Raw genomic sequence first — 26,815 nt, forward strand, 5'->3', positions numbered from 1 at the left:
ATGGGTTCAGGCAAAGGATGCATCTAGCAAAACATAGAAACCAAGAGCTCTAATTTTACAAAGAAATCTAGCACGAGGATAGGTTTACGCTGACAAATTCTTGAATAAGTGGCAATTAACAGGTGACAAACCCTAGTTGGTGCCAAATTGCATTGCAAATCTTCTTGATGATACGAGAAAGCTAGAGAAAATACATATACAGAAATACGTAAAGATCCATTAGAACTCAAATTGCATGGAGGATGTGTACCCAAGTGCATTAAGATGAGCTGCCACGGCCTTGTTCATGCCCGGTGGGCCGCACCTCAATATCTGTAATTTGAAGAATATTTGATAGTTGTAGCTCAATTAGAAAATTGTTTTCATCCAGGAAACAACATCTTGCTATAAATAAATATATATAAAAAATAGAGATAATTAAAAAAAAATTAAAAAAATGACCCGGATGTCAGGGGCAGGAGGTGGGCAGTGATTTTGAATCATTTCTTTGGATACACGACCACCACCACCGGTCCATGCTTCAGGAGGCTGCCAACAATATTGGAAGAGTATAATGACAATCAATGCCAAGAAAATAATAATAATATAGTTGTGAGGTGAATATATATATATATAAACCCACCTTGCTGAGGACATAATAAACTTTGAAACTATCGGGGAATTTGCGAGCGAAGTCATCTAGGTCTTCCTGCACAAAATCCAAAAATTCAATATTTCAAACATGTCCTAGATTTATGTATAGACACATTTATGCATGTTATTATTAAAGTGTTTTAGTATTTTAAAAGTAATTTTAAATAAATTTATTTATCTTTTATTATTTTTTTACTTTAAATTAATATATTTTTTGTGTTTTTAAATCATTTTGATGCAATAATATCAAAAATGATTTTTAAAAAATAATAAAAAAAAATATTATTTTGATATATTTTTAAATAAAAAACACTTTAAAAAATAACGACAACTATATTCTCAAATATATAAAACATAAACCCGTTCTAATTAGAGAAGTTAGCCTACCATCTGCCCTGGATAAATTCAATAAAAAAAACAAGTTGATGTTGATCTAATAAACTTGATGAATTAATTGATTATATCCGATGAAAACATAATTATATATATATATATATATATAAACGAGATGCTGTTTTTATGGATTCAACTCAATTGAAATTATTTAACTTATAATTAACCTGATCCGCGAACCGTTTAATTTCTTTTATAGATGTAATGTAATTACAAAAAGCAAAGTGAAGTGCAAGAGTTACCTTGAGAAGAATATCTTCAAATGTGGAATTGGCATAAATAAGATGCACAATGGTTTTGTCTTTTGGATTCTCTAATATGGCTCTGGTGAGCTGCATCCAGGAAACAACAGTAATTAATTCATATCAGTAAAACTAAAATTTCACTCGAACAAGGAATTTGCCCAAAGATATTTCAATGGTCATCGATCACGCCTAGACCTGGAACATTGGGGTGATGCCACTACCTCCAGCGATCATCCCGAACGCTCGAACTTGGCCGGGTTTGTATTTGAACCGGCCCTTAAAAGCATAAAAACACACACAAAAAAATCAGTTTAATAGTTCAAACAAATTAATAATTTTTTATGGCAAATTGCTTAAGAACTTAATCATTAATTTGTTAACATTCTTCAAGATTTCTTCACGTCGATGAATAATAAGTAATCGGTGTAGAAAAATGAGAGAATGCACGCAGACCTGAGGTCCCTTTACTGCAAGATAGTCTCCTTCACGCATCTCCCTGAAATGGTGTGACATCCTTCCTTTTGGATACATCTACTTGGAAAAAACATTAAATCACGATTTAAATCACGCATTTCTCTGTGTTTATATATATATATATATATATATTATATATATAAAGATTTGGATGGAGGGAATATTTACTTTTACAACTAGCTCAAAGTAACCAACTTGAGAATCCAGAGTAATAGGTGTATATGGTCTTGTAACTTCTTGACCTTCACTGTCCTTTCCCCTACCCAACAAAAAAAAAAAAAAAACATGTAATATTAATTAGAAAAATCACAATGAACATCTCATAGTTTAATTTATTTTATTTAAAGATTATTGTTTATACCATAAATTTTTTTATTCCCATAATAGTTTATATCTTCAATAATCCTATAGTTTAGACTGTTTTACATTAATTGCTAAGGATGTAAACTATGAAGTTTAAGAACACAAAGGATGAATATAAAAATAACTAAACTACAGGATTTTCAGCGTAATTTTCCCAGAAAATTGATGATCCATCTGTAAATTGATAATATATATGGAAAATGACAGAGTTGAGGGACATTTTGAACCTGCAGACAACATGCGTTCCAACAGGAAGACCCAACACTGATTTGGGTGTAGGAAGAGAAAATCTAAACCTTGCAACATTAGGGCTAATTTGTGTCTTCTTGATTAGCTTGAATTCTTTGAATCTCTGAGGGTCCAAGCAGCCTGAAAGCAAGAAAAAACAACGTTAGCATCCATGACAAACACAAAACATGGCCTAAAACATGAATCAAGAGGTGCAAGACCACACCTTTGGGTTTTCTGCTGAGAAAATAATAAGAAGAAGCTGCAGCGATGGCGACTGAAAATACAGCAATGAGAACACCAAGAACATCAGCACTGGGCATTGCCATGAAATCCATTGATCATTGGATAAAGGCTATTAATTTGATGGCGCATTCAACGTTTTGGTAAGAAATATATATAAGCAAGGGCCAGCTGCTTATGCCTTGCTTGCTCTTCTCATCTTCCTCATACCCTCCCTTGATTTAATAGCTTGTTACCGTTGCCAAGGAGAAGGAATAAAGGAGAGAGCATAAAGGGTAAAAAAGAATACATTATAAATAGGAATTAAAGCCAAGAAAAAAAGAAAAAGAAGAGGTTCTTTTGGTTTGTGTTTGTTTTTCAATTCGATAAAGACAAGATTCATTGTTTCATTGGATTTCATTAAAGAACATAGATATGTTTATTAGAGAAACAAAAATAGGAATATAAAATAAATATTTTTTTAAAACAATTCTAAAATGAATTTATGTTCTATCACAACATCTTTATCTTTTTTATTTTATTTTTTTAGACAGAAATTAAATTATCTTAGATTCTATATATGATATTTTATCTAGTTTAGATAGGCATTAACAATATGATAACACGACTTCATTTATAGACAAAAACTTTTAAAAAGAATATGATGTCTTAAAAAATAATAATGATTTTTTGTGCTTACGGAATGGAGAGTGATGTCCATTCCCTTGGATCCATTTATAAAGCTTTAAATCAATTGATTATTAGACTATTCATGACTTTGCAAGCCTGGCCCTCCATCCAACCAGTCAACTCCAACTTACTACTTGTATACTGTTGCTTGCTTTCATTGTAAATTATTTCTAACCTCCTTCCTTTTTCCCTCCTATTTGAGAACATGATTGTATTTGTATTTTTTTAAAAAATATTATTTTTATTTTTTATTAATAATTAATTTATTTTTATATGTTTTTGATCGTTCTGATACGTTGATCTTAAAAATTATTTTTTAAAAAAAAAAATTTATTTTGATATATTTCAGCACGAAAAGCACTTTGAAAAGCAATCGCAACCACACTTCCAAACAAACTTGCTGGTTGGACATTAGTCATTTTCATATTACCGGTTGCCTGACGGATTAATGATTCGATGATAAAAAATTCGAGATTTGGGTTAGTTTAATTATTATTTTTATGAATTCAACATTATATAGTTTTTAATTCAATATCATGATTGAGTTTGGCTAGATACAATAAAGCCAAAACACTTAAAATTAAGATCTGACTTGTATTGAGAATTTACAAAATAAATTATACCAGTTAAATAACAATATCTTTATTAAAATATTTTATATTTGATTATTGACCCGTGCTAGGGCTTGAATCAAATTTCTTTTTACAAACAAACCTCGCATGAGGATAGGTTTACGCTGACAAATGGCGACTAACAGGTGACAAACCCTAGTTGGTGTCAATTTGCATTGCTAGTCTTCTTGATGAAACGAGAAAGCTAGATAAAATACATATTCGGGAATACATCATGATAAATTAGAACTCATATTGCATGGAGGATGTGTATCCAAGTGCATTAAGATGAGCTGCCATGGCCTCGTTCATGCCTGGTGGCCCGCACCTCAATATCTGTAATTTGAAGAATATTTGATAGTTGTAGCCCAATTAGAAAATTGTTTTCATCCAGGAAACCACATCTTGCTATAAATAAATATATATATAAAATAGAGATAATTAAAAATGACCTGGATGTCAGGGGCAGGAGGTGGGCAGTGATTTTGAATCATTTCTTTGGATACATGACCACTACCACCGGTCCATGCTTCAGGAGGCTGCCAAAAATATTCGAAGAGTATAATGACCATCAATGCTAATAACAATATATAGTTGTGACGTGAAAATCTATATGAACACTCACCTGACTGAGGACATAATAAATTTTGAAACGATCGGGGAATTTGCTAGCGAACTCATCTAGATCTCCCTGCACAAAATCCACAATTTCAACATTTCAAACTCTATATATATGTGTGTGTGACCTAGATTTATTTATAGATATATTTATACATGTTATTAAACTTGTTCTAATTAGCCAAGTTAATCTATCATAAGTCACATGGCCTGAATGAGTTTTTAAAAAAACACAAGTTAAAATTGATCTGATAAATTTAATGAATTAATTTAAATCAAAATGATGTTGTTTTTATTGATCTGAATAACTCAATTTTTATTGATCTAAATAGCTCAAAAGAAATTGTTTAACCCGTCACCCAATCTGTGAACTGTTTAATTACTTTGCATAGATAAAATGTAATTACAAGAAGCAAAGTGAAATGCAAGAGTTGCCTTGAGAAGAATATCTTCAAATGTGGAATTGGCATAAATAAGATGCACAATGGTTTTATCTTCTGGGTTCTCTAATATGGCTCTAGTAAGCTGCATCCAGAAAACAACAAGAGTTAATTCATATCAGTAAAACTAAAATTTCACTCGAACAAGGAATTTACTGAAGATCTTTCAATGGTCATTGATCACGCCTGAACCTGGAACAGTGGGGTGATGCCACTGCCTCCGGCGATCATTCCAAACGCCCGTACTTGGCCAGGTTTGTAATTGAACGGGACCTTATAAGTCTAAGAACACAAACCAAAAAAAAAAAATTCAGTTTAATAGTTCAAACAAATGAGGGTATATATGTACGCACCTGAGGTCCCTTCACTGCTAGATAGTCCCCTTCACGCATCTCCCTGAAATGGTTTGACATCTTTCCTTCTGGATACATCTACTTGGAGAAAACATTAAACCACGCATTAGTTTGTGTGTGTGTGTCTATATATATATATATATATATATATAGCTCGAAAAAGATTTGGATTTGGATGGAGGGAATATTTACTTTTATAACTAGCTCAAAGTAACCAACTTGAGAATCCAGAGTGATAGGTGCATATGATCTTATAACTTCTTGACCTTCACGGTCCTTTCCCCTGCTCAGCAAAATTAAACATGTAATATTAATTAGAAAAAAAATTACTATATATGATCATCCTATTGTTCAGCTATTTTTATATTTACTATCGGTATTTTTTTAAATTATAGTTTACATCCTAAATTTTGTTATTCCTTTAATACTATATATCTTAAATCATCCTATAGCTTAGTCTGTTTTACAATTACCGAGTATGTAAACTGTAAAGTTTAAAAACACGAAGGGTGAGTATAAAAGCAACTAAACTATAGGATTTTCAGCGTAGTTTTCCCACCGAATTGATGATCCATCTGTAAATAGATAATATATATGGAAAATGACAGAGTTAAGGGACATTCTGAACCTGCAAAGAACGTAAGATACAGGAGGAAGACCCAACACTGATTTGGGTGTAGGAAGAGAAAATCTAAACCTCGCAATATCAGGGCTAATTTGTGTCTTCTTAATTAGCTTGAATTCTTTGAATTTCTGAGGGTCTAAGCAGCCTGAAAGCAAGAAAAAACAAGGTTAGCATCCATGAAAAACACAAAACATGGCCTAAAACATGAACCAAGAGGTGCAAGACCTCACCTTTGGGTTTTCTGCTGAGAAAATAAGAAGAAGAAGCTGCAGCGATGGCGGCGACTGAAAATATAGCAATGAGAACACCAAGAACATCAGCACTGGGCATTGCCATGAAATCCATTGATCATTGGATAAAGGCTATTAATTTGTTGGCACATTCAGCGTTTTGGGAACAAATATATATATATACAAGCAAGGGCCACCTTATGCTTTGCTTGCTGTAATCACTTGTTAATTACCATTGCGAAGGAGAAGGAATAAAGGAAAGAGCATAAGGGGTAAAAAATAATATATTATAAATAGTAATTAAAGCCATGAAAAAAGAAAAAGAAGAGATTCTTTTGGTTTGTGTTTTTTTTTTTTTTTTAATTTGGTAGACAAGATTTATTGTTTCCTTGGATTTCATTAGAGGACATAAATGTATTTAATTAGAGAAACAAAGATAGAAATATAAAATAAATATATTTTTAGAATAATTCTAACATGAATTGCTGTCTTTTCTATTCTATCACAGCATATTTTTTTTCCTGAGACAATAATTAAATTATCCTAGATTCTATAATGTTTTATGTAGTCTAGGAAGGCATCAATAATATGACATTACTTCATTTATAGATAAAAACTTTTAAAAAAATATGATGTTTTTTCTTTCTTACTTTGCAAATTTAGATGAACAAAGTAGAAGATAATACTACAAAAGAAAAAAAAGAAGAAGAAGAAGAGAAAACTAATGGAGATTGATGTCCATTCCCTTGTATGCATCTACAAAACTTAAAAATATTAAAAGCTAGTGATAGAAATTGCATTCATTTTTAGATTTTAAATGAGGAGATATATATACATACTTGGGTGAAATTCTAAAGAATGATGCTTGATTTATTTTCTTTTTAATGGGCAATCATACTTGTATTTAATTTTAACATGTATGTCTTCTTCAAGTTTTATGAACTCTTCATGAAATTAAAGAGAGAGGGAATTGAATAAGAAATCTGTGCTTTGCTTAAATCGATCGAGTAGACTGTAAAGAAGAGATGACGACTGGAGGAGTTCTTGACTAGCAACACTGCTGAAAACGTATAAAACTTAAAAAAAATTCTACGGATGACTTAACATGTGGCTGAGACAACTGGAGGGGGGTATTGCTTGGTTTGCGTATCTGAAGGAGAGATCTGCACTGGGAGCTACTGCTCTTCCGTCGTTGACCAGACAGTCATCCACGGCAATGCGCTCAATATCTTAAAATGATATTATTTTAGATTTTTTTAAAATAATTCTTGATTTTAAAATGCTCAAATCTAAATTGAGTTTGATTATATCAATCGAATTATAAATCCACTTGTTATAACATCTAGATTCGGGCAAGGTCAATGTTAAAATTTATTTTTAGTTGGCATTAACATGTCTTTTTATATTTTATTAGCTCACGTGATTCTTGATTTATTAGATTTAATGTATGTGTTGCTACCCAATTTTTGAACCATATTTTTATAATTTTTTATAAAAATCCAAAAATAGAGAAAAAAACATCGAAAATCCAAAAAATATGTTTTAAATATATTTTCATCATTTTAGCATTTTCAACGTCGTCTAAAAAAGAATTTAAATTTTTAAAGGTCTTTCGAACGCGTTTGACTTTTCACGCGTCATTTTTAAAATCATTGATTTTTCTCATCGAGTCGACGTTGATATTGCTCGTTTTTTAAAAAATACAAAAAAATCAAAAAATCAAAATTTATATTAAAAAAAAAGTTGAGGGATCAAGTTGGGAGACCTAGCAACATATTTGCCTATAAATAGTAGTTTCCAACACTTGCATAGGAAGGGGTAATTTTGCAAAATAAAAAAAATCCAAAAAAAACCCTAAAAGCTAGAACTTTTTCTTCACCCTCACAAAAACTAGCTAGCGGCGCCTCCTCCCACTGGTTTTGAATTTTCTTCCCCGGGGTCCTTGGATTTTGCTCTCTGGTACCCCCCACCATTTCAAATCCCCACATTTTACCATACCGTTCACCATCTCCTCCTCCCTTTTGCCAAAAGTAAAACAGAGCCAAACACAGCCCCGAACCCCTTCCTTTTGATTTTCTTCTTCCTCAGCCGCCGGACACAAGCCTCACCCTTCAGCCTCCCTACACACAGACCTTCAGCCATGCCTCCATCTTCACAGTTGCCCCCCTCTCTTTGAAATCAAACCATAACAGCCACAAACCAGCTTCTCTAGGCACAAGGCCACGACAAACCTTTCCCTCTCTCGGTTCCTCCAGAAACAGAGGGCGGCCGTTGCCTCCATAGTCCCCGCCATTTCCAGCTTCGCCCGACAAAAACCGGCCGCCGCTCCTTTCATCTATGGACCGAACACAGCGACAACCCTCGTTGTCTTCTTCAGCTGCTCCCGTCTCAACCAGCACCGGCAGCTGCACAGACACGACCGAAGCTCAACTGCCGGCCGCCCCTTGGACATACCGTCAGCCACCTGAACAGAGAAGGTGAAAGAAAAGGAAAAGAACAGACCCGAAAGAAGCCGATCTGAAGAAGGAGAATAAAGAGCAGATCGGAGAAGGAGAAAACAAAATAAAAACAACTGCTTGTTGCGTTTCTTGGCTTTGCAAGTGACGTTACTTCTCACCGCTGGTGCAGAAGGGGAGAGGAGGAGAAAACGACTCAGAGCCACCCATCTCTCAGGTTGTGCTCGCGGCGGCGAGTGAGCCCACGCACCGTTAGTGGTGGCGGCGCGTGGAGGAGGAGAATTTAAAGAAGAATTTAATATTTTAATTGGATCACGGTCGAGAATTATTAACTTATATGTAAGTTGTATTTCTAATATCCAATGAAAAGACAATTATTAAAACATCTTTAACGCATCAAAGCCACGAAATAGCTTACCCCAGGTAGGGTGCGTTAGGAATACTAATACATTTCCTAACCACAACCAGTTCCTTACCCGCGAATCTTTGACAAGACCAGTGTATCCGGTTTCCTAGTAACCTTCAATAAATTACTAGGTGACGACTCCAACGAACCAAGTCCAAGCAAACCACACTGGAAAAAAATCGTCAGCCGATACCGCGTGGATTTTCTGACGTCCGACAATATGCATTAACTTTTTGATCTATAATTTTTTTTATTTCAAAAAAATTACTGCAAACATTTGTGCATTCATTTTTTTTTTTAGATTAAAAAACTTTGACAGAGGTGAGAAAAAAAAGGTTTCATATTTAATTATCTTAACATTCAGTTTTTGTTAAGGAAAATGCCCTGGAAACATGGTAATTCAATTAATCCATAGATTATATTAGGTAAAGGGAAAAGGTAACGGTTAAAAAAAGAATAAAACCTTGAAAGAAGTCGTCGATCCCCTCATGTAACATTACCTTCATGAGAAGAAAGCAAGAGCAGAGCAGTCATGAATGAGACCACAACAAGAACTGAACCTCTCATCTTGAATGTGCTAACAACAACGCAGGCAAGAACTGAGCTTAAACTTGATCATGAGATGAATACTCCTGGAGATGTCTCTGTCTTTAGATAGCAAGCACGTATGCGGTATGTGATTGGGGCCTTGAAAAAAGAAATCTCATCATTTTGGGGTTTCCAATTTTATTAGCATTTTAAGCAATATTACTATAGAAAATCTAGGAATTCATCATCAACTTACCCTGATTCTGATGAAATTCGTCAGCTATGACAAATATGGGTGTCCGAAATCTTCCAAGCCCAAGCACGAATAGCGGACGGGGGAGGTCATGCGTGAATGGAGACTGCGTATCGGATGTTTTTTGCCATATAGAGTTGATATTTAAGTGTTTGGGAGGTGGGTAGTTAGTTCATCTTTTTAAAAGTATTTTTTATTTTAAGATATATTAAAATAATATATTTTTTTTATATCAATATATCAATAATTTAAGAATATAAAAAAATTAATTTAGATAAGTATTTGAAAACATGGTTGTATTTGTATTTTTTAAAAAATATTATTTTTAATTTTTGTTAAAAATTAAAAAAAATTATATTTTAAATCGTTTTGATGTGCTGACCTCAAAAATTATTTTTTTAAAATAAAAAAATATTATTTTAATGCATTTCGACACGAAAAGCACTTTGAAAAACAACCGCAACCACAACCACACTTCCAAACAGACTTGCTGGTTGGACATTAGTCATTTTCATATTACCGGTTGCCTGATGGATTAATAAATCGATGATAAAATATTAGAGATTTGGGTTAGTTTAATTATTATTTTTATCAATTCAACATTATATAGTTTTTAATTCAATATCTTGATTGAGTTTGGCTAGATACAATAAGCCAAAACACTTAAAATTAAGATCTGACTTGTATTGAGAATTTACAAAATAAAGTAAACAAATTATACCAAGTTAAATAACAATATCTTTATTAAAATATTTTATATTTGATTATGGACCCGTGCTAGGGTTTGAATCAAATTTCTTTTTACAAACAAACCTCGCATGAGGATAGGTTTACGCTGACAAATGGCAACTAACAGGTGACAAACCCTAGTTGGTTCCAATTTACTTTGCAAGTCTTCTTGATGAGACGAGAAAGCTAGATAAAATACATATTCGGGAATACATCATGATAAATTAGAACTCATATTGCATGGAGGATGTGTATCCAAGTGCATTAAGATGAGCTGCCATGGCCTCGTTCATGCCTGGTGGCCCGCACCTCAATATCTGTAATTTGAAGAATATTTGATAGTTGTAGCCCAATTAGAAAATTGTTTTCATCCAGGAAACCACATCTTGCTATAAATAAATATATATAAAAAATAAAAAATGACCTGGATGTCAGGGGCAGGAGGTGGGCAGTGATTTTGAATCATTTCTTTGGATACATGACCACTACCACCGGTCCATGCTTCAGGAGGCTGCCAAAAATATTCGAAGAGTATAATGACAATCAATGCTAATAACAATATATAGTTGTGACGTGAAAATCTATATGAACACTCACCTGACTGAGGACATAATAAATTTTGAAACGATCGGGGAATTTGCTAGCGAACTCATCTAGATCTCCCTGCACAAAATCCACAATTTCAACATTTCAAACTATATATATATATGTGTGTGTGTGTGTGTGTGTGTGAGAGAGAGAGAGAGACCTAGATTTATTTATAGATATATTTATACATGTTATTAAACTTGTTCTAATTAGACAAGTTAAAATTGATCTAATAAATTTAGTGAATGAATTCAGATGAAAACGATGTTGTTTTTATTGACTTAAATAACTCAATTTTTATTGGTTCAAATAGCTCAATTGGAATTGTTTAACCCGTCACCCAATTCGCGAGCCGTTTAATTACTTTGCATAGATGTAATGTAATAACAAGAAGCAAAGTGAAATGCAAGGGTTACCTTGAGAAGAATATCTTCAAATGTGGAATTGGCATAAATAAGATGCACAATGGTTTTGTCTTCTGGGTTCTCTAATATGGCTCTAGTAAGCTGCATCCAGAAAACAACAAGAGTTAATTCATATCAATAAAACTAAAATTTCACTCGAACAAGGAATTTACTGAAGATCTTTCAATGGTCATCGATCACGCCTGGACCTGGAACATTGGGGTGATTGCACTGCCTCCGGCGATCATTCCGAACGCCCGAACTTGGCCAGGTTTGTAATTGAACGGGACCTTAAAAGCCTAAGAACACAAACCAAAAAAAAAAAAAAATCAGTTTAATAGTTCAAACAAATGAGGGTATATATGTACGCACCTGAGGTCCCTTTACTGCTAGATAATCCCCTTCACGCATCTCCCTAAAATGGTTTGACATCTTTCCTTCTGGATACATCTACTTGGAGAAAACATTAAATCACGCATTAGTTTGTGTGTGTGTGTCTATATATATATATATATATATATATATATATATAGCTCGAAAAAGATTTGGATTTGGATGGAGGGAATATTTACTTTTACAACTAGTTCAAAGTAACCAAGTTGAGAATCCAAAGTGATAGGTGTATATGATCTTATAACTTCTTGACCTTCAAGGTCCTTTCCCCTGCTCAGCAAAAATAAACATGTAATATTAATTAGAAAAAAAAAATACTATATATGATCATCCTATTGTTCAGCTATTTTTATATTTACTATCGGTATTTTTTAAAATTATAGTTTACATCCTAAATTTTGTTATTCCTTTAATAGTTTATATCTTAAATCATCCTATAGCTTAGTCTGTTTTACAATTACCGAGTACATAAACAGTAAATTTTAAAAACACGAAGGGTGAGTATAAAAACAACTAAACTATAGGATTTTCAGCGTAGTTTTCCCACCGAATTGATGATCCATCCGTAAATTGATAATATATATGGAAAATGACAGAGTTAAGGGACATTTTGAACCTGCAAAGAACGTAAGATACAGGAGGAAGACCCAACAGTGATTTGGGTGTAGGAAGAGAAAATCTAAACCTCGCAACATCAGGGCTAATTTGTGTCTTCTTAATTAGCTTGAATTCTTTGAATTTCTGAGGGTCTAAGCAGCCTGAAAGCAAGAAAAAACAACGTTAGCATCCATGAAAAACACAAAACATGGCGTTAAACATGAACCAAGAGGTGCAAGACCACACCTTTGGGTTTTCTGCTGAGAAAATAATAAGAAGAAGCTGCAGCGATGGCGGCGACTGAAAATATAGCAACGAGAACACCAAGAACATCAGCATTGGGCATTGCCATGAAATCCATTGATTGGATAAAAGCTATTAATTTGATGGCACATTCAGCGTTTTGGGAACAAATATATATATACACAAGCAAGGGCCACCTTATGCTTTGCTTGCTGTAATCACTTGTTAATTACCATTGCCAAGGAGAAGGAATAAAGGAAAGAGCGTGAGGGGTAAAAAATAATATATTATAAATAGTAATTAAAGCCATGAAAAAAGAAAAAGAAGAGATTCTTTTGGTTTGTGTTTTTTTTTTTTTAATTTGGTAGACAAGATTTATTGTTTCCTTGAATTACATTAAAGGACATAAATATATTTAATTAGAGAAACAAAGATAAAAATATAAAATAGATATAATTTTACAATAATTGTAAAATGAATTTCTATCTTTCCTATGCTGTGTCACAGTGCTATTTTTTTTTTTCCGAGACAATAATTAAATTATCTTAGATTCTATGATGTTTTATCTAGTCTAGGAAGGCATCAATAATATAACATTACTTCATTTATAGATAAAAACCTTTTAAAAAATATATGATGTTTTTTTTATTGAAAATGTTTTTTTTCTTACCTTGCAAATTTAGATGAACAAAGTTGAAGATAATACTATAAAAGAAAAAAGAAAAGAGAGAGAGAGAGAGAGAACTAATGGAGATTGATGTCCATTCCCTTGTATACATCTACAAAACTTAAAAAATATCGTAACATGATTAAAAGCTAGTGATAGAAATTGCATTCATTTTTAGATTTTAAATGAGGCGATATATATACACACATGCTTGGGTGAAATTCTATAGTATAATGCTTGATTTATTTTTCTAAAATATGTTAAGTTAATTAGATTATATTCAGTCAATTCTTCTACAAATTAATTTAAAATTTAGGTTAAATAAAATATCAGATTAGAAAATTTTAAAATTAACCTATTAAATCGAGTTTAATAATAATACCAAATAGTTTTTATAACTTAAATATTTTTTATATTAATTTTTTTTAATTCGATGCAGCATATAAACTAGGATATACATACAACATCACACGAAGAAAATTATATAAGCGATGGAATTTTTGTGAGTTATCGTGTATGTATCTTGACATGCCATTATTGAATGGAAATTAAGCATCAAGAAACAAAAAATGGGCAATCAGACTTGTATTTTTAACATGTATGTCTTCTTCAAGGGTTATGAACTCATCATGAAATTAAAGTGAGAGGGAATTGAATAAGAAATCTGTGCTTTGCTTAAATCGATCGAGTTGACTGAAAAGAAGAGATGACGACTGGAGGAGGGCTTGACTAGCAACAGTGCTGAAAACGCATAAAGCTAAAAAAAATTCTACGGATGACTTAACATGTGGCTGAGACAACTGGAAGGGGGTATTGCTTGGTGTTGGCGTATTTGACGGAGAGCGCTGCACCGGGAGCTAGTGCTCTTCCGTCGTTGGCCAGGCAGTCGTCCACGGCAATGCGCCTGAATATCTCAGGGCTAACAAGGATGGCGGAGCTGAAGGACTTACAGTTGAGATGGATATCAGCAATGTGTACTTGGGTCACCAGGTCTTATTGGACTAATACGTGGATCACCAGGCTAACATGATCAATAACTTTTATTTAAAAAAGAAAATTTCTTGGTTTTAACATGATCAAATCTGAGTTGAGTTTATTTATGTCAATCGAATTATGCATCCACATGTTATATTATCATCCAGGTTTGACAGCATAAACGTTAAAATTTATTTTTTAATGGGCATTAACAAGTCTTTTTATATTTTATTAGCGTCTGTGTTCTTGATTTATTAGATTTAATGTATGCATTAACTTTGTGATTTATAATTTTTTTTATTTCAAAAAAGTTAATGGTAACATTTGCGCATTCTTTTTTTTTTATATATTAAAAAACTTTTCTAGCGTGATGCCGGCCGGCCGGCCAACTAGTGCAATGTCCGGAATACACGACAACAAATGCAAAACTTTGACAGAGGTGAGAAAAAAAAGGTTTCATATTTAATTATTTTAACATTCAGTTTTTGTTAAGGAAAATGCCCTGGAAACATGGTAATTCAATTAATCCATAGATTATATTAGGTAAAGGGAAAGGGTAACGCTTTGAAAGAAGAAAACCTCGAAAGAAGTCGTCGATCCCCTCATGTAACATTACCTTCATGAGAAGAAAGCAAGAGCAGAGCAGTCATGAATGAGACCACAACAAGAACTGAACCTCTCATCTTGAATGTGCTAACAACAACGCAGGCAAGAACTGAGCTTAAACTTGATCATGAGATGGATACTCCTGGAGGTGTCTGTCTTTATATAGCAAGCACGTATACGGTATGTGATTGAGGCCTTGAAAAATGAAATCTCATCATTCTGGGGTTTCCAATTTTATTAGCATTTTAAGCAATATTACTGTAGATAATCTAGGAATTCATCAACTTACCCTGATTCTGATGAAATTCGTCGGATTTGACAAATATAGGTGTCCGAAATCTTCCAAGCCCAAGCACGAATAGCGGACGGGGAGGTCATGCATGAATAGACTGTGCATCGGATTTCTATCTTTTTTTCCCATAAACAGCTCCTTGCCTACTTACCTAGAAATCGCAAAAAAACCACTCATGACTCTTTATTATTTTCATTTCTACTCAACTATTCCATGAAGTTTCAAGCAGTCATGTAGTATTAATATCATGAATTCTTCAAGTAAAAAGTACAGAAATTCTTGGTCAAATTTCAACAGGGCTTAAGGCCCAACATGAGCCAGACAGCTAGTTTCCACTTTCCACTGCTTTCAACATGGAGCAAATAAATGATATGAACATAATTTTTTGATATGATAATGGTCTCATAAGGCTGCAGATCAAGGGTGTGCTCCAGCTATGATCTTCAGAGGTTTAGATCAGTGATCCAAAAAGTTAGCAATGATCAAGCTAACAAGCTAGCACCAACACTGTCTAACCCATATTACCTTTTGTACTCTAATAATAATTAACAGTAGAAAGCCAACTAAGTTTTCATGGTAGCACGAAGAAGATTAACCCAAGATCCAATTGCACATGACATATACAAGTGATCCCCAGAATTTGTTATAATGATGCCTCGGATAGGAGTTCAGGCACGGGTGCCAATTCCTCTAATTCAGGATCGGCGGCGGAGATCAAGGAAGCTGACTGAATCTTGCCAGCATGCTCCAGCCGCATCAAAATAACTCCCCTGGAGAGAGATGAGAGAGGGAGAGAATGAATTTGACAGCAAACATTAACAAAATTACCATACAAGATTAGCCAAGTGGCCAAGAACCATTTATAGGATTAACTTGGCTCAGTTTTCAGTTATCATATTTCAACCTTTAAATCATAAACATTATCCCTCAAAATTCAACCAGGCACTTTGGTATATTGTAACTGAAAGCAAAATGGATAGTTTTCACATCCAGAATTTGTTGCAAACCTGCCTAGCAAGAACCTATAGAGCATATCAATTCTGGACCCTCAACAATCAACTCCCTAACCAAAGGTGGTAAGACACGAGATAACTTATTTTGGTTTCTTTTGGAAGAGAAATTCCTGAAGCAATGCAAATTTGATGTCTACAGGTGCAGGGAAGAATATATTTCACTAGATCACATGGATAGACCCAGACATTGTTGCTGTCAACAAATGAGCTTAGAAAATACTCCGGTATAAACAACTATACCTACCTTGCAAAGCGGGATTGTATTGAAATATCCCTAACTTTAATTCGATTGACAGTGCCACTTTGGCTTACAAGAACCACTTGCTCATCACTTTCACCATCTTCTGTAACAGAGAAAAAGGGGGGAGAAAATTAGCACAAAGATAAGAAAGAGCAAGCATAACCAATAGTATTATAAAAGCATCTACCCCAAACCACTATATAACAATACCTGTCAATGAAAAACCAACTGCAAAGACAGCTGCCAAGCGATCTTCCTCAAAGAACTTGAAAAAAAAAACAGAGCAGAGGAAATGTCAAGCTGTAGAACAACTCTACAAGGCAACATTAAATCGTGATAGAAGTTAAAACAATAGTATAACAGTCATGATACCTTATAACCAATTAATCCAACTCTGTTCAAACGTGATTGCTTGAAGCTACTGAGGGGAACCCGCTTTCCATGACCACTCTCAGACACAAACAACAACCACGGACCAGTGCCCTTGTTGCTGTTGTGAAAAAATAATGAGAATCTTTGAAGTCGCAAAGAATTAAACATTCCACATTGTGAACCTCTTGCAAATACATAACATGGTGTTTTATTAGATGCTACACAAAGCAAACTCAGAGCAATTACTTATTCTCAGAATCTTTTGACGCCACCTCCAAGTCTTTCTGCAGGGAAGCTGATATTATGTCCATGCTTGCTATCTTGTCACCTTCTCTTAGCCTCATGGCCACCCCACCCCTTGTATTTCTACCTAGAGCTCGAATCTGGGTTCAGAAAAATGGAGTCCAATTGGATAATAATATGACTTTGGTTAAAATGAAAAAACTTCATACTGCAACAGAGCGTGCAACAGCTCATAGCTTGAGGTTCATTGCTACGTATTGGTAGAGATCAAACAAGCAAAGCCATAGACTAGTTCTCCAAAGAACGTTAATGCATCTTAATGAGCTGGAAGCAACTTACTTAATTAAGCCATGATAAGAACAGCTTAGTGGTTTGCTTGGCAATAAAAAGCTTCATCACACATAAACCACGTGTACAAGAAAATTTATGAAACATTAATCTGGAAACTTGTTCATGTGCATGCTCAAATGTACACTATTTTGACGCTACATAGTGGATAGAAATGTCACTACAATGATTAGCAATATCAGTAATGACCATGCTGGATAATATAATAAAAATATGAATCTGAAACCGGTCTCAATTCATCTCAATATCAGAGGAAAAAAGTCATGTCAGCATAGAATAAATCATTTCACAACACTATTGGTGGTTCTCAATCATTTTCAAGCCCTTTCTACTCCCACCTGCTTTCTGTAATTCTTCAAACTAATTTCTCCAATGGTGCACTATACTTCTGCAGTTGCCTTTGGCAACAAATGGAAGGAAAGAGAAAGAGGATGAAATATAGTGAAGGAGAAACATGTTCTTTCTTTGCCAGTATCAAGAGCTACAAGGGCCTAGTTCAAATGGTTTGAACATCATTAATTATAAGAGGTAGAAAAGCATAAGATAACTTACATTCTCACAGGAAGTGAGGATGACCATTCCATTTTGTGAAGCCATGGCCACAAGATCACCATTTGTGCAACAGCGGACCCATTTTAGTTCATCGCCAGGAACCTGGCAGGTTGAACATTTGAAATTTAAGAGCATACTTTCATCAGGAATTGGATGAAACTTGAATGCTAAAGCAGAATAGAAGAGGACAAACCAACTGAATTGCTATGATTCCAGTTGAACGTATGGCTGAGAAAGAGTTCAAGGATACTTTCTTGATGTAGCCATTGACAGTAAGCATCAGTAGAAATTGATCTTCCACAAACTCGCTCACAGGAATAATGGAAGTTATTCTTTCACCATCAGATAAAGATAAGAACTGTCTCCAACAGGAAAGGGATACAAATTTCAGACGTTAGAGAAATTCATTAATAAGCAAAGGAGAAAAAACAGTTATTACCTGGATCAGTGGTGTGCCAGCAGCAGCCCTGGTGCATTCAGGGATTTTATAAGCAGGAGCCGAGTATACGATTCCCTGATCACTGCAGATGCAACATGTCAAGTGTGCTACAACCAATTATTATGACAGAATTTCTTTTTTCTAATCCATTCAAGACGCGGATCTATAGATTGTTGGAGCCTAATAAATAATAACAGTACAAAGCAGAGCAGTACCTGAAATATAGCACACGGTCATGTGCATGACAGACAATGAAGTCAGACATTGCATCACTATCTCTCAACTTCCCAACAGATTTACCGATTGTTCCACGATTTTGAAGATTAAAAGTGTTAGGCTTCATCCGCTTAACATAGCCCTTTTCACTAATTGCCTGAAAATTATATGAGAAGAAATTCTAATCCAGCAAAAGAAAAAAAATGCATAGATGGAAGAATATAAGCATAGCAACCAGATATTAGTCACAAAGACATCAGAAATTAACAAAGCCAATTACCAGGAGCATTTCTTCATTTGGAATAACATCTATATCTTCAAGCTGACCACTATCAGAGTCCTCCAACATTGAACGCCTTGGATTGGAGAACTTATTTTTAAGCTCGACTGCTTCTTGTTCAATCAACTGGGAAAAAAAAAAATAGGATGAGGGAATTAGAGGATGAATCAGAGCCAAACATAGTGAATGGGGTCAAAATCAATGTTTTCACCATTGTTCTAACCCATAAAAAATGCCTCAAAAACTACAACTGGCAAGAAAGCAAAAACAAATAACCTTGTATAAACAAAAACAAAGCATCTAAAACATTTCAGCTCACTTGCAAGAATCTCTAAAAGAAAAGGAAACAAACATCATTTACTGGAGTTTTTGTTACCTGCAATATATTTCCCCTGCTTGACAGTAGTTCCTCTAGCTTAGTTATTTGTTCCATCAATGATTTACTTTCTTCAACAAACTTTTTCCCCTGCACAATCAGAATTATATCTGCTTCACATGATACTGTTTGCAGAATTGTACCAGTATGGAATCTCATAGATAAACAGAATATAACTGAAGGCACGGTACTCACCTCAAGAAGGGTAAGCCTTCTTAGGCTTATGTCCAAAATAGCTTCAGCTTGTTTCTCAGACAGACTGAATTCTGCAATCCAGAATATAAAAAACAATAAGCAAAATGGACTAAAGTTTCTTCAAGCCAATAAAAGGCATGGATACCGGTGCCCTGAGGTTAATAGAGACTCAGTACAGGTTAGAAACTTGGAAAAGAAAAATATGCAAAGAATTTAAAAACTGGAGTTACTTAATTATGCTACCAAGATTCCTTGTACCATTATGCATGAAGTCATGTGTATCCCTAAATATATTCATTATTCAAAACTGCTGCTTGTTTTAGGCTTTTAGCTTATTTTCATGGTTAGAAAATAAGCAAATTCCATGTAACTGAACATCTTCATTCTGTTTTTTTTTTGACAGAATAATAGTTCCAAAAGCCTTTATCCCATTCATCTTTTTTTTTTTTCCTGGATTGTCAAAAAAAGCCCAAGAAAAGTCCACATTATAGACGGACTAACACTCTCCACAAATGCAAGCATGTACCAGTGCTGTGAGGGGTCAATTTTAGATCAGTAGGAATGACAAGCATGATCTAAATCACACATTGAATTCAAGATACAGAGAAAAGTAGCAAGCATTTACAAGCACCAGAAATAATGAACTTGTTTGTATATGGGTGAACAAAGGACCAAACCACAACACAAAAATCAGAATTAATTGCATCAGCAAGATACATATAAAAAGCAAAGTAAACTTACCATTCCTTAGATCAGCGGATGCAATTGCATTGCTTGAAGCTTTTCTAATTATATCAACCACTCTATCCAAATTATCAAGCCCCACCATGACACCCTTAGAGCCCAGACAGCAGCCATCAGTCAATAAAAAAAAGGAAATTTCACAAAATGAGCGGGCATCTCATGCAAGTGGTCAACCTACTTTCTTTAATGCTGCTATCATATGAAAAAAGAGCCAAGCTCAACTTATAAGGATTGGAAAAGTTTGGACCAAGCACACATGCATGCCTGGTTATACATGTGTGCACAAATGGAGGACAAATCAGGACAGAGAGAGGAATAGGGTTGGAATAGCATGTTAAAGCCGAAAGGCCTTTTATTTTGTCCAGTAAACTAAGAATTACCTTAACATACCTCGACAATATGTCTTCTCTTCTGTGCTTCAGAAAGCTTGAACATGGCACGCCGTTCTACGACAGAGCATCTGAAGTCTAAGAATGCCTGGTATATGAAAAAAAGATGGAAAACTCTTCAATTTCCAGACATTCTATGATGTCAACAATATTTTAGATTACAGAAAGAAATTTCAGAAAACAAAAGGATAGCTTTAGAAAAAATTAAAATAATGTGTTCTAATTTAAGAACAAATTGCTAAGGAATTTCGAATGAAACCATGTTTAAGTAGTCACCTGAAGCAACTCTTTCAGACCCATCTGTTTAGGTTGTCCATCAAGAATACTGTGACACAGCAAGTGATGCAAAATGCATTGATACACGACATTAGGCAAGAAAGTTTTTCAAATAAAAAGTTTAAGGAGAATAGTAAATTAGGCTAGAATATATGTGATATTACAGAAGTACAAAATCTCCAACAAGAGATGATGTAAGAATATATTACTGCTAAAACCATTCAAGAATTGAATCACAATACACCGAACAATATAGACATCTCTTGAAAATGTAATCCAACAGGTGTTTTGATAAATTTCAGAATTGTTTCAATATGCCATTTAAATTTCAGAAAATAATGTCCCCACAGTGAATCAGGGATAATTTCTTTTCTCCTTTTATATTTTTTTCACATGGAAAAAATAAGGAGTTAGTTTTGCACACAAGAGTGCTATTATAGTAATGGGTTTGCTATATTCACAGATATCACCAGCAGAATCTTCCACAACTCCATGCTAAAGGGTTATAAAGGTTAATACCCATGTAATGGTCATATGGATCATTTACTTGTACATGCATATAGCAAAATGAGAAAAGGAATGGGCTGGCGTGCAACAACTAACAAGAGGGGAAGTAACAGTAGAAAAAAATGAGTTCACAACTTTCCTTTTGGTTTGTCTCCAAATTCAGTTGCCAGGTCATCATCTTCAGAATCCTTCTAATACAGCATGAGATCATATGCCTACCATGCTGTTTTAAAAATTATGTTAATATTTCAGCCATAAGAGTGTAAGAATTCCAACCTGTTTGTTGATTATGTTACTCTAAAAGGTCCTATTTAATGGCATTTTTGTGTTTTTCTTTGCCTAATTATGTTTTTAATTTGTGATCTTTCAATATAGCCTTATTCTCCAGTTGGTTTAGAACTTCCATGGGCCCTAAATTAGAAAGTTTTCTGAAGTATAGTTGCTTCGCACCATTTCATATCATGTCTGCCACTATACCATCACCATCCAAATGACAAGTTTTTTCATCAACTACAGAATAATGAACAATAAAATAGATTAACACGAGTAAAACTTCCGAAAGGGAGGGAAAAGAAAGCATGTAGTGCATAAAGGTTAAACATTTAAAACTGAAATAATTCACAAACCACAATGTGAAAAGCAATATCAGATCTGCTAAATCAAAGCTAACTGCAGCAAAAAAACTGAATCTTGACTTTCTATTTAGATTCTGGATTCTAATATATTACTTACCCAACCATGTTGCAGCAAAAACTAGACTGAAGAGGAGTAAGACGATAAAGATTATTTAACACAATTGATGGATCTGCCCCCCGTTTCAGCTGTGTAGAGAAACAAAATAAATCAGTCAAAACATGAGCAACAGATGAATGTGGACTGTGAGTTCACTGCTTTACTGCAAAAACTGAGTTTCTCATACCTCAATGACTATACGCATGCCAGAACGATCACTTTCATCACGGATATCACTAATGCCATCCAAATTCTGCAGAAAGAAAGGAAATAAAAAATTTGGTTACAACAACAAAACTTACACTTGTGATATGAATGATAAATTGGATCACTTTTGGCCAGTGAAAATCAACTTCCATCCTCCATGATCATATGTTATGAGAACATATTGGTTTTTAGAAGTCATTAAGAGTTATACAGACTTATAATTGAAGCTGCAGTTGTTAATCATTGATTGTTGAATAGAAAGCAAGGAAATAAAGATGTCCACTATAAACCAAGCTGGACAAACACTTGTTATGCATTAAAAAGAGAAGCATAAATTATTATTATATACAGATATCAACTTGGTAAACCTCTTATATTACATTCTTCTCCGACAATACCTTATCCTCCACAAGTTCAGCAATTTTTTCCACCAGCGATGCTTTGTTGGTTTGATAAGGAATCTGTTTCAGTGGGAAAAAATTAGACAAGTCTTGAAAATTTGAAAACAAGTATGTTCAACCGGTACCACAAACAAACCAAAATATATAACCTCTTTTATGATAACAGCATTTCTCTTTGTTTTCGAGTCAAGCAATTCAACATCTGTTTTTCCTCTGACTACGATACGTCCTTGCCCAGATCGATATGTGTCTAAGATCCTTAATCAAATATACAGATATCAAAATTCATAAATAAGCATACATCACCTTGCTTAATAGGAGGAAGTAAACGTGAAGTAAAAATTTAACATACCCTTGATTGCCCATGATAATTCCTCCAGTTGGAAAGTCAGGTCCAGGCATGTATTCTAACAACTCTTGCAACTGTGGTGAAAAATGCAACGTATAAGAAAACCTTCTGTGTCTCTGATGAGGATATAAGATATATATGTACACACACAAATGCAAAGGAACCATACAACTCTAGGATGATAAGCTTCATCATTGCATGTGTGTCCGAAGGAGGTAAGAGAAGCAAAAATAAATAAATTCAGCAAGGCATAAATTTCTTTTGGCACTCTAATCATATGTCATATATCATATATACTTATAAATAGTGCAGTAAGTTTTAAAAAAAATGAGGATAAAAAAGGGCTTGTATTCAGTTGTATTCCCCATATACCCTATGTTCAAATTGTTTTAATTGGTCCATGTGTAAAAATAATTAAATCATTACTAAAGCCCAATTAGGAAAGGTAATCAAGTAAAAAAAAAAAAATCCTTACTTATTCAATAAAGTCCAATTAGGAAAAGTAATTAATATCCTATCAAAAAATGGAAAAGAAATTAAAGAGTGTATAATATGAATTTTGACATTAAAGTTAAATATTTAAAGTTACAAAAATTGGGTGGTAAAACATATAGTAATGGAAAGAACAATGAAATTAATTTTGGTATACTTTAAGATTGTTTATTTTTTAAAGTTGACAAAATTGTGTGGTAGAGCCTATAGTAATGAAAAGAACAATGAAACTAATTTTGGTATACTTTGAGATTGTTTATTATTTCTACAAATATTGAATAATGTTGCTAACAAAACGATATAGCTGCGTATCATCATTTTAAGCCAAAATATTCTCTGATTTTGTAAAGTTCAAAAACATTTCTAATAAAAAAATTATTAGTAATTAAATATTAAATTTATGATGTTGTAAAAATTTAGGTATTTTTTCCTTTAGCACATAAGCAAATAAATATATTTTGAGAAAATAAAGTGAATTATGTGCAAAGCACATACCATAAAAGCTAGTTCTTCAAAATATCCCGACGCTTTTTTGAAAAAAAAAATCTGGGCTTAAAAACCTCAACTTGTGTGCAATTTGGATGGCAAACAGATATTTGTATGTCATGCTTAGGGCAGGATGATAGAGAAACGGGACTCCTTGACATTACCTTTGATACATACCATCTGAAGTCTTGTTACTTTGATTAGTGCAAGTTAGCTTTAATGCATCCTAAACAAGCGCTTTTGAAGGGCTGGTCAACTAAGGGAATTGGGTTGACTCAATTCTTGAATGAAATGATAAAACCATGAATGAGAATCATTTTTATTTTGAAAATCACAAGATTATACAACTAGGAAACACTAAAAAATCCTTTTTGGCAAAAGACTATTCCTTAACAAGTATGAAGAGGGAAGGCTGCCTTCATTGTCCATCAAATCCTACCAAAATATTTTAGACATGAATTGCACAAAAAACCAGTAAACAACATAAAAAATGACAAAGACAAAGATATCATTGGATTTCACAGGAAAATAATTTCCAAGTGTTCCTAAGAAGTCTCAACTAGCAAATCAAAGGGCTGAGGTTTAGAGCACTTACAGTAGCTTCTGGGTTGTGAATTAGGGCACATAACACATCCACCAGCTCTCCAAGATTATGAGGAGGAATTTTGGTTGCCATGCCAACCTGAAGAGTATGAAAGGATGTTACTTTGAGTTACTTAGCTGCAAAAACATATACTAAGAGGATGAGAAAGAAGATGGAAAACAAGAGCAAGTACAGAAATCACTTTTTAGGGAAAATAAAAAGAATAGCATTAAAATTACCGCAATCCCAGAAGAACCATTCAACAATAAAGTTGGAAGCCGGGTAGGAAAAAGCGAAGGTTCCTTTTGGGAATTATCAAAGTTAGGGACAAAATCAACCTGCAAGAAATGCAATATAATGACTCAACACGATGTTGGGGACAAATTAAAACATGGAAACCATGTAAAAACATACAATAGAGAATAGCACTTACTGTATCTTGTTCGAGATCAGCCAAAAAAACTGCCTCTGTAAGTCCCTGCAATAATTGTACACAAAATCAACCGCCTATACTTCAAGGCCATTGTTTCTTTCAGCATATAAACAAGACTACAGGAAATAATGAACAATAAGATTGTACCACCAGTGAGTGCAAGCAACTAGAACAAGCACATGAGAATAATGTACCAAAAATGTATGTTTTGACCTCAGGATAAGACAATTGAACTGATGTAGTACATAATAAAATAAGAAGATGAGGCAGCGTATTAAAAGCTCAGATGTAACAAAAGTGTTGAGGACACTGAGTGAAATACAAGACATTGCGTGCATGAATACACTTAAACATCAGACACAAATGAAACCAAACCATGTCAAACTTCCTAACACAGATAAATATACATTGAGGTACATTTGCTAAAATGAAAATTAAGTCTTGAAACATACATCCAGCCTGCACTCTGTATAACGCATGGCAGCAGGAGGATCCGCATCAACCGAACCAAAATTCCCATGCCCTTGAATAAGAGGACATCTCAGTGAGAAATCCTGAATAATAAAACCAATTGTAACTAAATAATTTCAAGTGATTGGGAGAATAAACGGGCAGTTTCAGCAATCAAAACGCAAAGCAAATAGCAAATAAAAAATCCCATTTTACCTGCGCCATTCGAACTAGTGCATCATAGACAGCAGTATCTCCATGGGGATGAAACTTGCCCAAAACCTAGAAAAAAAAATGAAGCCCAAAACAAAATAATCGGATAATAATTATCATTGGTTATAACAATTATTGAGAGCTTTATTCAGCAACTAACCTCACCAACAACTCTCGCACATTTTTTATACGGCTTTTTTGAAGAAAGCCCCAATTCATGCATTGCAAATCTACAAATTCAAAGGAAAAGGCACAAAATTAAAAACCAACACCCGAAAATAACAAAACAAAGGAAAAGACAAAAGGGGGTCTCACAGAATCCTCCGGTGAACTGGTTTTAGCCCATCTCTAACATCGGGCAAGGCTCTACCAAGCAAAACAGACATAGCATAAGCCATATAGGCCTCGGTAGCCTCTTTATGAAGCTCCGTTTGAACAACCCGCCCATTTCCACCGCCTGGACTACCCCCATTCGGATCCTTCACTAGCAGGCTCCCATTCTCACTATCATCAGTGGGGAGTTCCTCGCGGCGGCGAGATTGAACAACGGGACGGATGCGGGGGGAGGAGGAGAATAAGCGGAGGTCGGAGACGGAGCGGTGATGGAGGAAAGAGAAATAACGGCGGGAAGGAGGAGGGAGACGGTGGAGAAGAGAGGAGAGACGGAGAGTGGAGGGGAGAGACATGGGGTTGCAAGAATTAGGGTTTAATCTTGTAAGAGAAGAGGGGTTCATGCCATGGAAGAAGCGGAAAGATTGGGAAAAGAAATGAAGGGTTTGGGTTTCTTTGGGGCTTTTTTTAGGGTTTAAGGATGTTTTTTGTCTCTCCGGATGCGTTGGGGATTGTGCAAAGTTGTCTTTTTGTTGGGTTCTTGCGCGCCAAGTTGTTTTTGGATATTGGATTGTTTTTAGTCCCTAATTTTGTAATGTGATTGTAGCTTGGTTTCTTAGCTTTAACAACAAATTAGAATATGTTTAATATTTTTTAATTAAAAATAAATTAAAATATATTTTTTA

At 34.3% G+C, this 26,815-nt stretch overlaps 4 protein-coding genes across 7 annotated transcripts; all 4 read right to left on the minus strand.

The window, feature by feature from the left end:
• Positions 1-83: 83 nt before the first annotated feature.
• On the minus strand, positions 84-2,881 carry LOC118060149 (NADH--cytochrome b5 reductase 1). Its single transcript, XM_035073307.2, has 9 exons — positions 2,563-2,881; positions 2,336-2,477; positions 1,914-2,004; positions 1,725-1,802; positions 1,467-1,547; positions 1,269-1,358; positions 623-688; positions 442-528; positions 84-312 (listed from the first exon to the last, which is right to left on the minus strand). Exons 1-9 carry the CDS (start codon positions 2,672-2,674, stop codon positions 220-222), a joined length of 840 nt encoding a protein of 279 aa, XP_034929198.1. The 5' UTR covers positions 2,675-2,881; the 3' UTR covers positions 84-219.
• Positions 2,882-3,874: 993 nt separating this feature from the next.
• Positions 3,875-6,267, minus strand: LOC118060147 (NADH--cytochrome b5 reductase 1-like). Of its 3 annotated transcripts, none has more exons than XM_073411656.1 (9): positions 6,126-6,267; positions 5,968-6,040; positions 5,463-5,553; positions 5,271-5,348; positions 5,110-5,199; positions 4,913-5,002; positions 4,485-4,550; positions 4,312-4,398; positions 3,875-4,195 (listed from the first exon to the last, which is right to left on the minus strand). In XM_073411656.1, exons 1-9 carry the CDS (start codon positions 6,238-6,240, stop codon positions 4,103-4,105), a joined length of 783 nt encoding a protein of 260 aa, XP_073267757.1. In that variant the 5' UTR covers positions 6,241-6,267; the 3' UTR covers positions 3,875-4,102. The 3 variants fall into 3 exon arrangements, with proteins under 3 accessions (XP_073267757.1, XP_034929196.1, XP_034929197.1); XM_035073305.2 differs by having other exon boundaries at positions 5,899-6,040; XM_035073306.2 differs by lacking the exon at positions 5,110-5,199 and having other exon boundaries at positions 5,899-6,040.
• A 4,226-nt stretch (positions 6,268-10,493) lies between these two features.
• LOC118060146 (NADH--cytochrome b5 reductase 1-like) lies at positions 10,494-12,884 on the minus strand. Its single transcript, XM_035073304.1, has 9 exons — positions 12,726-12,884; positions 12,499-12,640; positions 12,062-12,152; positions 11,862-11,939; positions 11,699-11,788; positions 11,502-11,591; positions 11,095-11,160; positions 10,922-11,008; positions 10,494-10,814 (listed from the first exon to the last, which is right to left on the minus strand). Exons 1-9 carry the CDS (start codon positions 12,838-12,840, stop codon positions 10,722-10,724), a joined length of 852 nt encoding a protein of 283 aa, XP_034929195.1. The 5' UTR covers positions 12,841-12,884; the 3' UTR covers positions 10,494-10,721.
• A 2,612-nt stretch (positions 12,885-15,496) lies between these two features.
• LOC118060150 (DNA gyrase subunit A, chloroplastic/mitochondrial) lies at positions 15,497-26,651 on the minus strand. 2 transcript variants are annotated; one of them, XM_035073308.2, is made up of 27 exons: positions 26,115-26,647; positions 25,960-26,029; positions 25,803-25,868; positions 25,589-25,690; positions 25,137-25,181; positions 24,943-25,041; positions 24,716-24,802; positions 23,146-23,216; positions 22,943-23,051; positions 22,791-22,853; positions 22,373-22,438; positions 22,186-22,274; positions 20,947-20,995; positions 20,672-20,758; positions 20,279-20,372; positions 19,538-19,608; positions 19,343-19,432; positions 18,967-19,092; positions 18,686-18,843; positions 18,471-18,552; positions 18,225-18,389; positions 18,032-18,133; positions 17,135-17,271; positions 16,889-17,006; positions 16,727-16,781; positions 16,520-16,619; positions 15,497-16,032 (listed from the first exon to the last, which is right to left on the minus strand). In XM_035073308.2, the coding sequence occupies exons 1-27, from the start codon at positions 26,531-26,533 to the stop codon at positions 15,906-15,908; spliced, it is 2,847 nt and encodes a 948-aa protein (XP_034929199.1). In that variant the 5' UTR covers positions 26,534-26,647; the 3' UTR covers positions 15,497-15,905. The 2 variants fall into 2 exon arrangements, with proteins under 2 accessions (XP_034929199.1, XP_073268085.1); XM_073411984.1 differs by lacking the exons at positions 15,497-16,032; positions 16,520-16,619; positions 16,727-16,781; positions 16,889-17,006; positions 17,135-17,271 and adding an exon at positions 17,295-17,521 and having other exon boundaries at positions 26,115-26,651.
• Between the last annotated feature and the right edge of the window lie 164 nt (positions 26,652-26,815).

This window comes from Populus alba, chromosome 10, assembly GCF_005239225.2.
Source record: "Populus alba chromosome 10, ASM523922v2, whole genome shotgun sequence".
Taxonomy (NCBI): Eukaryota; Viridiplantae; Streptophyta; class Magnoliopsida; order Malpighiales; family Salicaceae; genus Populus; species Populus alba.

What these genes read in the sequence shown, in the direction of transcription:
- LOC118060146 (XM_035073304.1), bottom strand. Translation starts at nt 12,840, where the DNA reads ATGGATTTCATGGCAATGCCCAATGCTGATGTTCTTGGTGTTCTCGTT. An exon ending in TCTCAGCAGAAAACCCAAAG is followed by an intron (nt 12,641 to 12,725) that starts GTGTGGTCTTGC and finishes TCTTGCTTTCAG; the next exon opens with GCTGCTTAGACCCTCAGAAA. An exon ending in GTATCTTACGTTCTTTGCAG is followed by an intron (nt 12,153 to 12,498) that starts GTTCAAAATGTC and finishes TTTGCTGAGCAG; the next exon opens with GGGAAAGGACCTTGAAGGTC.
- LOC118060147 (XM_035073305.2), bottom strand. Translation starts at nt 6,240, where the DNA reads ATGGATTTCATGGCAATGCCCAGTGCTGATGTTCTTGGTGTTCTCATT. An exon ending in TAGCAGTGAAGGGACCTCAG is followed by an intron (nt 5,200 to 5,270) that starts GTGCGTACATAT and finishes TTGTGTTCTTAG; the next exon opens with ACTTATAAGGTCCCGTTCAA. An exon ending in TTGAAGATATTCTTCTCAAG is followed by an intron (nt 4,551 to 4,912) that starts GCAACTCTTGCA and finishes GATTTTGTGCAG; the next exon opens with GGAGATCTAGATGAGTTCGC.
- LOC118060150 (XM_035073308.2), bottom strand. Translation starts at nt 26,533, where the DNA reads ATGAACCCCTCTTCTCTTACAAGATTAAACCCTAATTCTTGCAACCCC. An exon ending in TTCACAACCCAGAAGCTACT is followed by an intron (nt 23,217 to 24,715) that starts GTAAGTGCTCTA and finishes TTTTCACCACAG; the next exon opens with TTGCAAGAGTTGTTAGAATA. An exon ending in GTCTGAAAGAGTTGCTTCAG is followed by an intron (nt 20,759 to 20,946) that starts GTGACTACTTAA and finishes TTCATATACCAG; the next exon opens with GCATTCTTAGACTTCAGATG.
- LOC118060149 (XM_035073307.2), bottom strand. Translation starts at nt 2,674, where the DNA reads ATGGATTTCATGGCAATGCCCAGTGCTGATGTTCTTGGTGTTCTCATT. An exon ending in TTGAAGATATTCTTCTCAAG is followed by an intron (nt 689 to 1,268) that starts GTAACTCTTGCA and finishes GATTTTGTGCAG; the next exon opens with GAAGACCTAGATGACTTCGC. An exon ending in CTCCTGCCCCTGACATCCGG is followed by an intron (nt 313 to 441) that starts GTCATTTTTTTA and finishes TTCAAATTACAG; the next exon opens with ATATTGAGGTGCGGCCCACC.